At 51.3% G+C, this 12,964-nt stretch overlaps 4 protein-coding genes across 4 annotated transcripts; 3 read left to right on the top strand and 1 right to left on the bottom strand.

Moving 5' to 3' along the window:
• Positions 1–323: 323 nt before the first annotated feature.
• Positions 324–2,690, top strand: N7474_007720 (GMC family oxidoreductase; the record flags this gene model as incomplete). The annotated part of the gene is made up of 7 exons (XM_057199130.1): positions 324–555; positions 614–739; positions 832–1,036; positions 1,086–1,548; positions 1,599–1,670; positions 1,722–2,091; positions 2,146–2,690. 7 exons carry the CDS (start codon positions 324–326, stop codon positions 2,688–2,690), a joined length of 2,013 nt encoding a protein of 670 aa, XP_057049831.1.
• An 872-nt stretch (positions 2,691–3,562) lies between these two features.
• On the top strand, positions 3,563–5,154 carry N7474_007721 (uncharacterized protein; the record flags this gene model as incomplete). The annotated part of the gene is made up of 3 exons (XM_057199131.1): positions 3,563–3,689; positions 3,740–4,453; positions 4,511–5,154. 3 exons carry the CDS (start codon positions 3,563–3,565, stop codon positions 5,152–5,154), a joined length of 1,485 nt encoding a protein of 494 aa, XP_057049832.1.
• Positions 5,155–5,743: 589 nt separating this feature from the next.
• On the bottom strand, positions 5,744–9,400 carry N7474_007722 (uncharacterized protein; the record flags this gene model as incomplete). Its single annotated transcript, XM_057199132.1, has 3 exons — positions 5,744–6,472; positions 6,522–9,271; positions 9,322–9,400. The coding sequence occupies 3 exons, from the start codon at positions 9,398–9,400 to the stop codon at positions 5,744–5,746; spliced, it is 3,558 nt and encodes a 1,185-aa protein (XP_057049833.1).
• A 340-nt stretch (positions 9,401–9,740) lies between these two features.
• On the top strand, positions 9,741–12,595 carry N7474_007723 (uncharacterized protein; the record flags this gene model as incomplete). The annotated part of the gene is made up of 2 exons (XM_057199133.1): positions 9,741–9,905; positions 9,962–12,595. The coding sequence occupies 2 exons, from the start codon at positions 9,741–9,743 to the stop codon at positions 12,593–12,595; spliced, it is 2,799 nt and encodes a 932-aa protein (XP_057049834.1).
• Between the last annotated feature and the right edge of the window lie 369 nt (positions 12,596–12,964).

The raw sequence follows: 12,964 nt of genomic DNA on the forward strand, positions 1-12,964 counted from the left end.
TATAATTGGCATTGATGTTTCACATGTATGCCGTCGCCAAGGATACGGGTGGACCGATGGGGTCGAAGTTGTCATTTGCGCATAGGCCTCTGTGATCTCCCAAATTTTTACCCATCTTCGAGTTCCAGACCGTGCTTATCACGCGTAAAATTGAGACCGCGGGAGCGCGGTGCTTGACAAGCCTTCTAAGGCTCGGGGTTGGCCTATGATTTAGCGGCGCTTGCGTTTTCGTGGGTACTTTGATAGGTAAATAAATATCTTCGGTCATTTTGCCATGTCAATCTGGACAGCTCCCTTCATTGCACGCCATTTCTGCCCATAAAATGCGACCTAGTTTGTCTGCTGGTCAGATAATTGGCATAAGCCTGGTTATCACTATTCGCTTCTCCCAGGCGTTGGTACCACGCACACAGATTGGGGATGTTTATGACTTCATTGTTGTGGGAGGTGGTCTAGCCGGACTTGTGCTTGGTGCCCGTCTTTCGGAGGACACCAATCATACTGTCCTTGTCCTTGAATCAGGCGGAAATGGAGACGACTATCGAGAACGTATAGGTGTGCAGCCATTCTGTTCGGTCACTCCACAGAGCATGCTAGACTAATACGGGCGAAGATACACCGGCATATGCGTACTTTGACTCCCTCTGGACTACGCCTCTGAATTGGGCATTCTGGACGGTCCCTCAACCAAATGCGGCAAATCGTGAGATTTATTGGCCTCGTGGCAAGGTCCTTGGAGGTTCGTATCTGCGACTCGGCCACCAGAAAGAGGTTGACACGCAAAAAATGAAGGCAGCTCCGCCATCAACGGGCTTTATATGACCCGTCCAGGTGAGAACGAGATAAATGCATGGAAAGGGATGCTCGGAGACATGGACGGCGCTGAAAATTGGTCGTGGGACTCATTCTACGCTGCTATGAAGAAAAGTGAAACATTCATTCCCCCAATTGATGCTGTGATTCAAGAGGCAGATATTACATGGAATGCATCAAATCATGGCACTACAGGGCCAATCTGTGCATCGTATCCTGGCTTGTATGCTGGATCCTTTTCTCTCAATTTCATGCAACTAAGATTTTCCCAGGACGTTTCCCCAAGTTGGCCAGTGGTCAAAGTCTTGTGAGAGTATTGGAGTTGATATTTCTGCCAACATGTACGACGGTCAGAACTGGGGTGCCGAAGTCTCAACCTCCGCTATCAATCGTCAAAACTGGACGCGTTCCTACAGTCGCACTGGTTATCTCGACCCGCTTCCGGACCGAGGAAATTACGACGTGTTAGCCAATGCTCATGTTACTCGCATTCTCTTCGACAGCTCCTCCGCTCCAGATAAATTAACAGCGAATGCTGTCGAGTACACACCTGATGATGGAACGACAACATTGACGGTCAAAGTAAACAAAGAAGTCATCGTCGCGGGTGGCTCTATAGGCAGCCCGGCTGTCCTGCTCCATAGCGGTGTTGGTCCCAAGGACGTCCTCTCTAGTGCAGGTGTTGACCTTGTCTCTGAACTCCCTGGTGTCGGCCAACATCTCCAGGATCATTTTGTAAGTGATTTTCGTCCCTATAAAAACGAACTTTTGTCTTACTATAATAGAGTGCCACCGTGAAATGGAATGCTGACGTGGAAACTGCGGGTTCTACTTTCTACGATGATGGTAGCCAGAGGGTTCGTGTTGCGCTGTCAGGATTCACCTTGATCATGGTCTAACTGCTACAGAATAATCCTCTCTTTCTCTCATATGTTGATTCTGCTGTCGCCTATGTGAACACGACCACTATATACGGCAGTCACATTCAAGAGCTCCAGACAAACATATTAGCTCAAATGGAGGAATATGCACCGAACACAACATACGATGCTGGTGTCGTCGCTGGTTACAAGGCAATTTATAATACGACGGCATCGAAGATATTTAGCAGCCCTACAGGTCAGATCGAGCTCCTGTTCATGAATAGTGATGGCAACGGCGACATCGGTATTACGGTCGCTCTCCAGCATCCATACAGCCACGGCCGTATCTACATCAACTCTTCGAACCCAATGGACTACCCTGTCATTGACCCGAATTATCTGGATAATCCAGCCGGTATGCTTTGTTTTGTCACGAGGACGGAGTCGAGGAGACTGACAAATTGGGCAGATTGTGAGATACTACGCGACGGTCTAAAACTCGCACGTCAATTAGGTGAAACCGAACCGTTGAGTAGCAGCTTCACAAGCGAGTTGTCCCCGGGTTCATCCGTCCAGACTGATGCAGAGTGGGGGGACTGGCTGCGTGGGGCCGGTGGCACCGAATTCCATCCATCGTCGTCATGCGCAATGCTCCCTCGTGAACAAGGTGGAGTCGTCGACGCAAACCTTCGCGTGTATGGCCTTGCAAACGTCCGAATTGCGGATGCCAGTGTTCCGCCCATTGCCTTGTCTACGCATCTGATGGCGTCAACGTACGGGTTGGCTGAGCAAGCCAGCACCATAATTCGAGATTTCTGGAATAGACCATCCGCGGCATGGTCTTCTTCCATTTCAACTCCGACGGCTAAGTCGCGTCACACAACAGGCACCGGAAACCAGGGTAGCGGAAAGAGCAACCAGAGCGACCAGAGCAACAATGGCAACAGGAACACTACTTCGTTGAGCCTTTGGATATCCCTTCTGGTTGCTGTCGCATGCTGCGGTCACCTTTAATTCACCCCTCTAGCCTGCTGTGGGAATTTGCTTTCTAGCCGGATCTACACGATCGTATACGAAGAAATGACAGCTCATATTTGAACAATTTGAATAAAACAACCTATTTACCTCAACTAAGCACTTCAGCACGCCTCTCAACCAAACCAAATAATATCTGTTCTGGAATTACTCAGCTTGGGATCAAGGGTTCCGCGGAAAAGAAATCCTGACAGCGGTAGGGAGGGCAAAGGACGGCAGATCTTTCGAAGCATCGGGTGATGATTCTCTACGGCAAGAATGTGAGTGGTTTTTCTAGCTGGGGGTTGGTAATCTGGTGCCTATATGATGAATGATTTGTGGATCGACTGTGGAGACAGGGTTTACCGTTTACTCCGTTTTATCTCAATAAGGCCTTTCTGTATCGACACATGCGCAGCCTTTTGGTTTCCTGTCAGGAAGCTATGCATAGTATGAAAGGTCATATGAGCTTTAAACTTCTGACCTAGACCTGAACAGTGGTCCTAGCTCCTGTGGAATCGTACTTTTGATCTCAAGTGCCGCTCAGATCGACCAGCTGGACATCTACTGGGTGTCTGGCCTTTCCCTATTAGCACACCGTTTACCCCTTTAAAGAGCCAATGATGCCATCTTTACACAATCCCATCGGGTGATTCGTTCATTAAGAATTTTCTCCCTTCATTCCTTCTTTTCGCCCGACGAGGAGTGACCTTAGCCGGCAGGATCGGCAGCTGCAAGGACGTCAAGAATGTAGAGCTCCGAATTGTCCGAGAAAAATGTCCGCCCATGCTCGTATAAGATAATGGGAACGTGGTACTTAGGTGGTACTTCGGTCGTGAATATTTACGCCGCAGTCACTTCCTACGAACAACATGCTGTCAGTCTTCGCAAATAAAGGACTACGGAAGTTGAATTTTGGTATAGCTTTGATTCTTTCTGCATCTGCGACAGCTGGATACAATGCTAGTCAGATCAACAGTTTGCTTGTGCTGCCCCAATGTGAGAGGTCTTTGTTGGAAACCTTTTATCGAGTACTAACAGAGACGCAGTTACCCTCTATTTAGATGGGCTTAGTTCCAATGCTACCGGCTTGATCATCGCCGCATTTTCCCTCGGTGCTTTCCTGACCTTCATCCCAGCCTCCTATGTTGCCGACAATTTTGGTCGACGAATCTGCGTCAGTATAGGTGCAGTCCTTGTCATAACTGCATCCATTATACAGGTTGCATTTCAACATCACTGGGTATTTTTCGGTGCTCGAGTAATGACTGGAGTGGGTGTCGGTCTTTCGCAAACAGCAGCACCACTATTGATTGCTGAAACAGCTCATCCTCATCAACGACGGACCTTAACCGGCCTATACAATGCCGTCTGGTTTTGCGGGTCAATCACGGCAGCTGGCATTGCATTCTCTACATTATCACTCACAAATAGCTGGTCATGGCGAATTCCATGCCTATTGGAAGTGTTTTTCCCGTTCCTGCAGCTAGTCGGCCTTTGGTTTATCCCGGAGAGTCCAAGGTGGCTAGTGTCAAAAAATAGGAAGGGGGAAGCATTGGAAATGCTTACACGGTATCATGCAAATGGGGATGTCGATGACAGGCTTGTCCAAGAGGAGTTTGACCAGATATGCAAGAGCATTGAGGTTGAAGCAGACCTAAAGTCGGCGGCTCGCTGGTCTGCGTTCCTGAAAACCAAGGGTGACAGACACCGCCTTGCAATATGCATCCTCTTGGGCTTTATGCAGGAATGGACTGGAAATGGTACTTCATATATCGATCCCCTTTGTGCCGCTTCTATTCTAACCGTCTTACTTATAGGTGTCATTTCATATTACCTGGCTCCGATTCTCTTATCTGTTGGGATAAGTGATGCTTCTCAGCAAGCTGCTGTCAATATCAGTCTTCAGGTTTGGAACTTGATATTTGCGGTGACCGGAGCGAGCAGCTCGGATCGATACGGCCGACGCCTTCTCTGGCTGAGTGCGACAACTTTGATGCTTGTATTTTTGTCAACGACCACGACGATGGCCGGCCTATTTGCAGAAATGAACTTGCTCGCGGCAGGCATCACGGCTGTACCGATGCTCTTCCTATTTTGTGCCGCTTACGACTTCGCATATATGCCCTTGTTCATTGCCTACCCCGCTGAAATATTGCCCTTCCAACTTCGAGCCAAGGGTCTGGCCATTGCACTAACCACGGATTCCATCGCGTGCTTCTTCAACCAATACGTTAATCCAGTGGCATTTGAGGCTCTTCAGTGGAAGTACTTTATTGCTTATATAGGTTGTCTTGTGGTTGCTCTATCCCTGGTCTACTTTTTCTTTCCTGAGACACAGGGAAAATCTCTGGAAGAGATTTCAAAGATCTTTGAGAAAGACGATATCAGCCACGGAGAACTCCCGGAGGATTCGAAAGAGTTGGAAGAGGGATCTTATGGCCTGAAAAGTGACTCAGATTAGGCCATTACATTGGTTGTGGACGAGGAGGATCTTTGTTTACTACGTACACATTTTGCATCGACGGTCTTGATAGTTAACTTTAGACATCCAACATTTAAATTCAACGAACAAAACTGTGCCCTGAAACGTCCAGTATGCCAAAGGGGTCAATAGAATATCGCAGAGCATTTGATATCAATCCCTGATAAAGAAATAGTCTTTAAGGAGCTGGGTCTCCTACCCAGCCCAGCAGATTCCATGCAATCTCAGAAGGCGCTCAATCCCGCGGACATAGTCGCTAGCGTCAATTTGGATGCTGTAACCCGTAATTGTGTCTAGGTTCACTGGGAAGTTCGAGATGATCTTCTGACAACCCAGCAGGTGAACAACGAGCGTGAAGGGTCACACAAGATGGAGAGTTGACGTTTCAGCGTGGACACCTTCCATACCGGCAGTCTGTCTCGCTCGGTCACCCGAGATATATGCCTCAATCGTGGTCGAGTACGGGAAGTTCGAGAAACTCACTAACAGAAGCGACTTCGCGGTATTCTATCAACAGCAGAGGAAGGTAAGATATTATGCCTAAGCAATCTAAGCTACTCGAAGATATCTACCCCTCTCTACTGCAAGTACCCTGTCTCTCGTCATCCGACACATGCTCACTGCTATCCCCAGCGGAGTCCGGAAAAGGCTGCACATGGAAATATCCGAGCTGGTACAAGATATCCTGCCACTCTGGTTTCCCGGTGCCCATGACGGAAAAGTACTTAGTATCTGAAGGAAACCATCTCTCTTTTCGCGTCGAGGACTTGTCACCTCCCTCCAGAGCCGCCCGACTGGCTCGTGTCGTCCGCATTCGTTTCTCACCACGCCCAGGTTTCTCCTGTGAAAGCACAGAGCTCAAACTGTCTCGATACTCCTTCAAGCGGCCGTCGAAGACCATGATACTGCGGACGTATGGTGCGAGGTCCTCGGTGATAGGCGACAGGCCGTTCTCGAATGACAGGGCCGGTCGGGAGCTGGGCTGGGGCATTGTGTAGTTTGCTCGCATGATTGCTTCGAAGATTCGTTGGAACTCCGGAACTGAAGATGGGGGCACTTGCTGACGACGGAACGGCTCCGTCAACTTGCCCATCAGGCGCAGCGCATGTGTTGGTTCAAAGGCTCCCTGGTGATGGGGCCGAAAGACCTGGCCGAGCAATGCGCCGAATGAAGTGCTGATGGCCTCGGTCATCGATGTGTATTCAGGCAGTAAGTCAGCGTGCAACAGCGGCCAGCTGTCGACAAAATTAGAGCGGTGGCCCTCGGGAAGCGGAAGAGTAGAAGTATCAAGAACGTCCTGAAGAAATGTTAGTCGAATTTCTTGTATGCAATGGAAGTAAACTTGCCTTGGTCATGTCCAAAGAGCACCGAGAGGACAGGATGTCAAGCGAGCTGCGCATTTCAAGGTAGTCCGCATTGAGCGTGAGCATATCAAGTTGTGAGGATTTTGAAGCAGTACGCCACTGATGAGCAAGCGTAAGCTCAACATCATGTGCACCGGCCACTGTTTCGGCATCCGGCACGTTGAGTCCCCACCAGTGATAGATATTCCGCAGAGCTTCGGTCTCCTTGTCCAGTGAAGAGTGGCTGAGAAACAAATCTCGATTGTACCAGCCCATGTACGGTTCGTAGGTGTTCAGACTGATGACTCGGGATTGATCACCACTCTGATCGGCATCTGCCCTCCGGGGCGACTTGGGCAGAAACCAGTCCAACCCACCCTTCTCGCTGCCAACACCCATCTGACACCAGAAATTCAGCTCCATTAGTGACCGACGAAGGTCTCTGCCGGTACCGTCATGCAGCTTTTCCACTGCCTGTCTTTGCAGCATGTGGCCCTCGTTCGCTGCAATAAGAAGGAGGTAGTCAACGACGAGTTCTGGGGGGAGTGTACGCAGCCGCAAGATGGCATGCAACGACAGTTCCTTGATAGGGATCAGGCTTTCGTCGTTGCATGTGATAACAATTGGCCGGCGAGACTGGCTGATGAGGGCGTGGACTCCGGTCCAAAATTGTTTATCCTCTTCAAATAGCAGATCGGCTTCTTCAAGCAAGATCAACGACTGCTTCTGCTCCCGATGGCGTTTAACCTCGGCGTCGGACTTCGGGCTTGCTTGAGCAGGGCTATCCGCAGATTTTGTCTTCTTGCCTGTTGGGTCCTTGAAGAAGCGGATCAACTTGTTTTGCTTGCCCTCCTCATCGCACGCGGGACCCTTGACGGAAGATTCTTCGTTGTCATTCAGCAAATAAACGAGGTGGTTCTGCGTCATATCTCCGACGCGCTCCAGCATATCTCTGGCACTTCGGCGAGTTCCGGGGTTGAGCTCAAAGACTTCGAAGTCCAGCTCTTTAGCGACTGCGTACACTGCAGCAGTTTTGCCACAACCAGAAGGGCCACTAAGAAGGATTGCATTGGTGAGATGGCCCTTCTCGCTTCCATGTTGCAGACTGAAAGCCAGATCACCCGCTCGAACGACAGTCTTTGACACTGTTACGTCACCCGCCAATTCATCATCAGAACCGGAGAGATTGTCCATCTCCGATGCCTCGTCGCCGCTTGAAACAATGAAACCATCGAGCTTTTCCGTCTGCTTGCGCCGCTTCTTCCGTTTCTTATCAACGTTTGCTCGTTTTGTGCCGTCTTTTGTAGGTTTTCCCGTGTCGACAGCCGTGATTTTCAGCAGCCGAAGCCAGTCGCGAAGCACCTGGACCTCACGGCCAGCGTGAAGGACTTCAGTCGCTGTTTGCGGTGCATATTTGTGGGCCCAGAGCTGTGATTCGTATTGTGCCCGGTCAAAGGCGCTCCGAGACGAGAGGAGCGCCGATCGAAGTTTGGAAATAGCTGGATTGGCAGACCAATCGGGGTAAGGAAAAGAGGTAAGAGGATCCGAGGAAAGCCATGACATCTGTTTATCCATTGCTGTTTGGAGAACGAGCCCGCTCGCGACTTGTCGGTTGGGTAATCGCAGCAGAGCCGGGTCTTTTTTGGCGTTGCTTTTGAGAGCTCGCTCGGCTTGTTTCCTTGCCTGCTTGGTACTGACAAGAAGGGAGTTTTCTTCGTCAGGGATGCGAACAGCTGCCACTTTCGACTTCTTCTGATCTTGGCTGGAAGGAAGAGGCGGGACGTCATTGTTGCTTGTGAGCGCATCGTCATCTCTGACATGTACAAAGTCCCTTGGTGGCCACAGTGGATCTACAAGCTCGGGAAATTTGGAAACACGTCGCCCGAATGTTGAGGACGAGCCAATCGAGAAGCCCGGCACTCGTTTCTTCTCCACGGTAGGAGTTGATGTCGGCTCTGAGGGTTCCTGGTGGGTGGAATCACGGGTGTTTGGAGTACTGTCGCCGGAGCTCGAGATTTGAGATTTCTGAGAGGGCTTTTTGACGAAGAACGGGTGTGTCGGCTTGAGAGGTCTGCTTTCAACAGCTGATGGGCGAACAGGAGCAGGCTCGGCTGCTGGGCGTTGAATTTTTCGACCAGCTAGTATGTCATCGATCAATTGCCCCATATCCTTGTTCCTGTTGTATTTCATAACCGAGATTTTGCTTTCCACATGTCGGGATCTCCCCCGTTTCCCTCCTTTCTTCTTGGAGGCTGGAGGAGAATTGCGCGCAGGGGAGCTCAGCAGCTTCCCATTGGAATTGATTTTCAGCGTCTTTCGTCGGGGGCCAGTGGCCTGAGCGGCCTCCTCCTGCGATAATCCATTTTCTGGAGAAGAATTGGCTGCTTGGGGTGTGCCGGTCTCTTGGGGGTGGGACTCCGAGGACAAAGGCTGGGTCTGGGAGGGCGCATTGTGCCCTAGCCACGATGATAAAGCCGACTGAGTGATATTCTCGGGTTCGGCTGCATGTTTCGTTTCGACCTTTCTTCTCTTCCGTCGACCCTCGTTCAAATCTTCATTCGGGGCGATCACCGGCGAAGCATCCTCCTGAGTCATATCTGAGATTGGGGCAGTAGTAGCTGCACCCTCATGCTGAGCAGCATGTTGAGCGTCAATTGACGGAGTGTTGCGGGGAAATGCATTGACATCTGCTGCAGGTGGAGGGTTCACGGCTTCGTGTGGTGATACTTCGACGGGCCTCGTTGATCCTAATTCTAGAAACAGTCAGCTTCAACTTGAGATATCTGCATGCTGTGATCATCACCTTTTTGAAAGAAGGGGTGAATGGCGCGCTGCTCGCCGGGACCCATGGCCATCTGTAGGGTAGAGGTGACGGTATCCATACGATGAACAAAGGATTGCTCATCAAGGATAGCCGGGGGTCAGGGCCAGGTCAGAAAGAAACATCTGAGCGAGCGTAAAGGCAACGCTCACAGGGCGAGGAGTAAGAGTAAGACAGGGCTCTCCGAACACCACTCTTGATCTCATTGCAAACACGGTCCAACTTCAACGCGCGAAAGGCGCGTCGCCTTAAAGTGGATTACGTCAGATGGGCACTAATCCTGTCCTGGACTAGCGTTATCGCGGGCGGCCCGACATAAACCCGAATTTTTTTCTATCCGCGCGGATGAAGATTTGCGACTTCACCGATTGATCACAGACAGAGGAAACGAGATTCCCGCCATGGATCTGCAGGCACCGTCAGTACTGGCACAATTGCCTCGTCCACTTCATGCTGCCACGGGCAAAACCCGTTTCGGCGATGTCTACAGTCTGGCCGATGCAAAGAAACGCAAGCGTTATGAAGTCGCCGTTGCGGTCGATGGGGAGGCTGTCAACATCTACAATGTGCGCATGCCCGGGCTACAGTTATTAACTGCATGCTAATTGAAATCTGTGTTTAGGTTCAAACCCCTAAGCTTGTCACCTCGTACGCAGTGCCGCCACAGGCTACCTTCTCTTGTCGGCCGTGCTCCGTCCGCCGGAAGCTCTTGAACCAGTCGGCGGTGAAAAGACAGACGTATACTGCTGTTAGCAAGCCGGAGCATCAGATCAAATGCTTTGTGGAGGAGACTGGTAGCAGTGGTTCGATTGCGCCGGCAATCTCTTCTTCGGCTGCCACGGTGACGGATTCGAAGAGCCCCACCATCTTTGTGGGAATCGTACCCTCTGCTGCAGACGAGGAGAAAGCAGATCCCTTTGACATTCTGGCTGTACACAAAGATGGCCGAGTACGCCGACTATCGTCCGATCTCAAGACCCAACGATGGAGCATCCATCACAGTGAGATAGCAAAATCTTGCACGACTCATGAAGTCCACACATGCTTCGTGATTGAATTTGATGATGCGAAGAAGGTGTTGTTCAAAAGACGACAGGACTTGGCAACGCTAGCGCTGGGTGATCTCACCTCTTCTGGGACCGACGGCCCATCCATCTTGCTCGTGGTCTCTCACCCTAGCGGGGCGGAGCAAATCTCGCTGAAGGATGTCCGCGTGCAAATGTTCTCTGTCCCAGCAGTCGCTAAATCTGACACCTTGGGGTTGGATGAAAGCCAACAGCTGCGTTATTTGCAGACTGTCAGCATCCCCGATCTCAATGGGTTGCAGACAGCCAACAGCAACAACCTGCAATGGAGCTTCCATTCTGGCTCCGCGGGGTTGAACCTGTCGTTCGAGCATGGATTTGTCAATATTGATCTATCTCAATATTCCCCGTCTGTGTCGTCGCAATTCATCCTTGACGACGAGCACTTTTCCTCGGTTATGCGCATTTCTCCCCAGTCTGTGATCGCCGCCGGCCAGTCTATTGTGGCTGTATATGACACACAGTACCAGTCGGTCCAACGCAGCATTGCGGCAGGTGATGTCTTGTCGGGTACTGGGACGACGGGGCAGGGACCCTTGACATTTATCAACTTCTTTGCCAAACTTGGAATTGCCGTTGCTACCAAGGGTAATACAATGATTGCCTTTGATCTGAACTCCTTCCAAAACACGTCTGGCTCTTCGCTGAAGCGGTCGAGGGATGGCCTTCTCATTGACGCAATCGGAAGAGGCATTGGTTCTTCCGCCGCCCAGTGGGATCCAGCTTCCAAGAAGCACAGGTCCGATAATCTGGCATCTCTTCGGCTTACATCTCCAGAGCAAGTCGAGAAATGGAATCAATTTACGAAAGCGGTGGCCGATGCGACCGGCTCGAAGGATACAAAGAAGTTTGACAAGGCGGTCCTCGCATATTTCGGCTCTGCCTTGCCGGCATCGGGCACTTATGTCAACCCAGAAGCCACGCTTTTCCTTCTGTCGAAGATATTCAATGTGGAGGATGTACCAGCCACAGCTGGTATGGAATCTTTCTCAGCATCTCGGCTCCGCATCGCAATCTGGCCTCCGACCACCTGCGACTGGCTGATCCGCCTGGGCCATCTCTCTATGGACAATGCCGGGGTTGCTCTGCGCCGAGCTATCAAGCCTCGCATTCTCCAGCCACTGCCGAAGGGATCTTTCATCCAGGCATTGCTTGATTCCGACGCGTCCTTGAAACAAATTAACCAGGTGCTCGATGGCCCCGTGCTGCTCACGTCCGACGACCTGGCATATTCCCTCAAGGTCTTCCTCAACAAAGCCCAGTCCCACTCGGCCACACTGGAAGACACAGCGCGCGCCCTCACAAACGGCGACCTGTCCACCCCGACGCAAGAGCTCTCCCGACAGCTGGGCGACGATCCCGCAACCCTGAAAAATATCTTCAAGGGCTTGAACACGGCCATCCAAAAGATCCACACGCAGCCATTGTCCACGGTGGTGCAGGCTCTGCGCACCACACTGTCCCGCATGGAACTCATGGCCCTGGTTCACCACCTGCGTCTCTCCCTCGCGACAGGCGGCTACACCTCCCGATTCACCGAGAACCCACCAACCCCCATAACACACGACCAGATCACGCCCGCTCTCTCCCTGAACACAATCATCGACCTGATCACCGCCTCCGTCGACGCCATCGGTCCCTCGGGCTGGATCTCCGCCCTCCCCACCAGCAGCACAGACGACATGATGTCCGACGAAGAAGCCGGCGCCACCGCCAGTCAGGAAATGGAGCTAATCGCCGACATGAAGTCCGAAGTCTCCGCCGCTCTGGCTGGTGTCGAGGAAGCCACTTACTTGAAAGGCATCCTGCGCGAGTACCTCCGGTTCGCCAACACGGTAGTCGGCACGAGCACAGCCCAGAACTCCAAGGCCCTGACTAACACCGATGCTGCCGAGAACGCCACCCCGACACCATCGCAACTCGTCCGCTACGAGCACATCAACGGCGCTGAGGTGATGGTATTCACTGGACCCGGCGACGGCGAAGACGGGCTGGACGGTGAAGCTGGCGGCAAGATGCTCCCGCTGTCGCTGAAGGCTGCCTCGACGGAGGTCGAGCGCACCAAGGTGAAGAAGTCTACTGGTGAAGTGAAGGCTCGGTCTAGTCGTGAGATCGGATATCTGCGCCGCAAGGCGGTGGGCAAGTACTCATTTGAGCGGTTGCTTGTCTAAGATGTCGAGTTGGGGTTGGGGAGTTGGTTTCTTTCATTCTTTGTATATCAATCATATCTGGCATTCCCCGGAAAGGAAGCATAGGCGTTTTCTTCTTTCTACCACAGACATACAGCTGCAGATCTATTATTCTAGGCAGAAATCGGAATCTAAAAAGAAGTGTTTACAAAGAATAAGACCTCAAATAAAGAATCATATTCACATGAAGTAAAAAGAACTAATTTGCATAATTAAACATACGGCACGAGCGACGTCAAGAAAAAGACGAGAATCGGAGAAGTCTCAACCCGTTGACAGGAAAAACGTCAAAACAAGCCACTGGCATATGGCACACAAACTTTAAAAAAAAAGATAATCATCACAGAGTCA

Source organism: Penicillium riverlandense, assembly GCF_028828495.1.
Source record: "Penicillium riverlandense strain IBT 135883 chromosome Unknown utg000007l_segment0_segment0, whole genome shotgun sequence".
Lineage (NCBI taxonomy): Eukaryota > Fungi > Ascomycota > Eurotiomycetes > Eurotiales > Aspergillaceae > Penicillium > Penicillium riverlandense.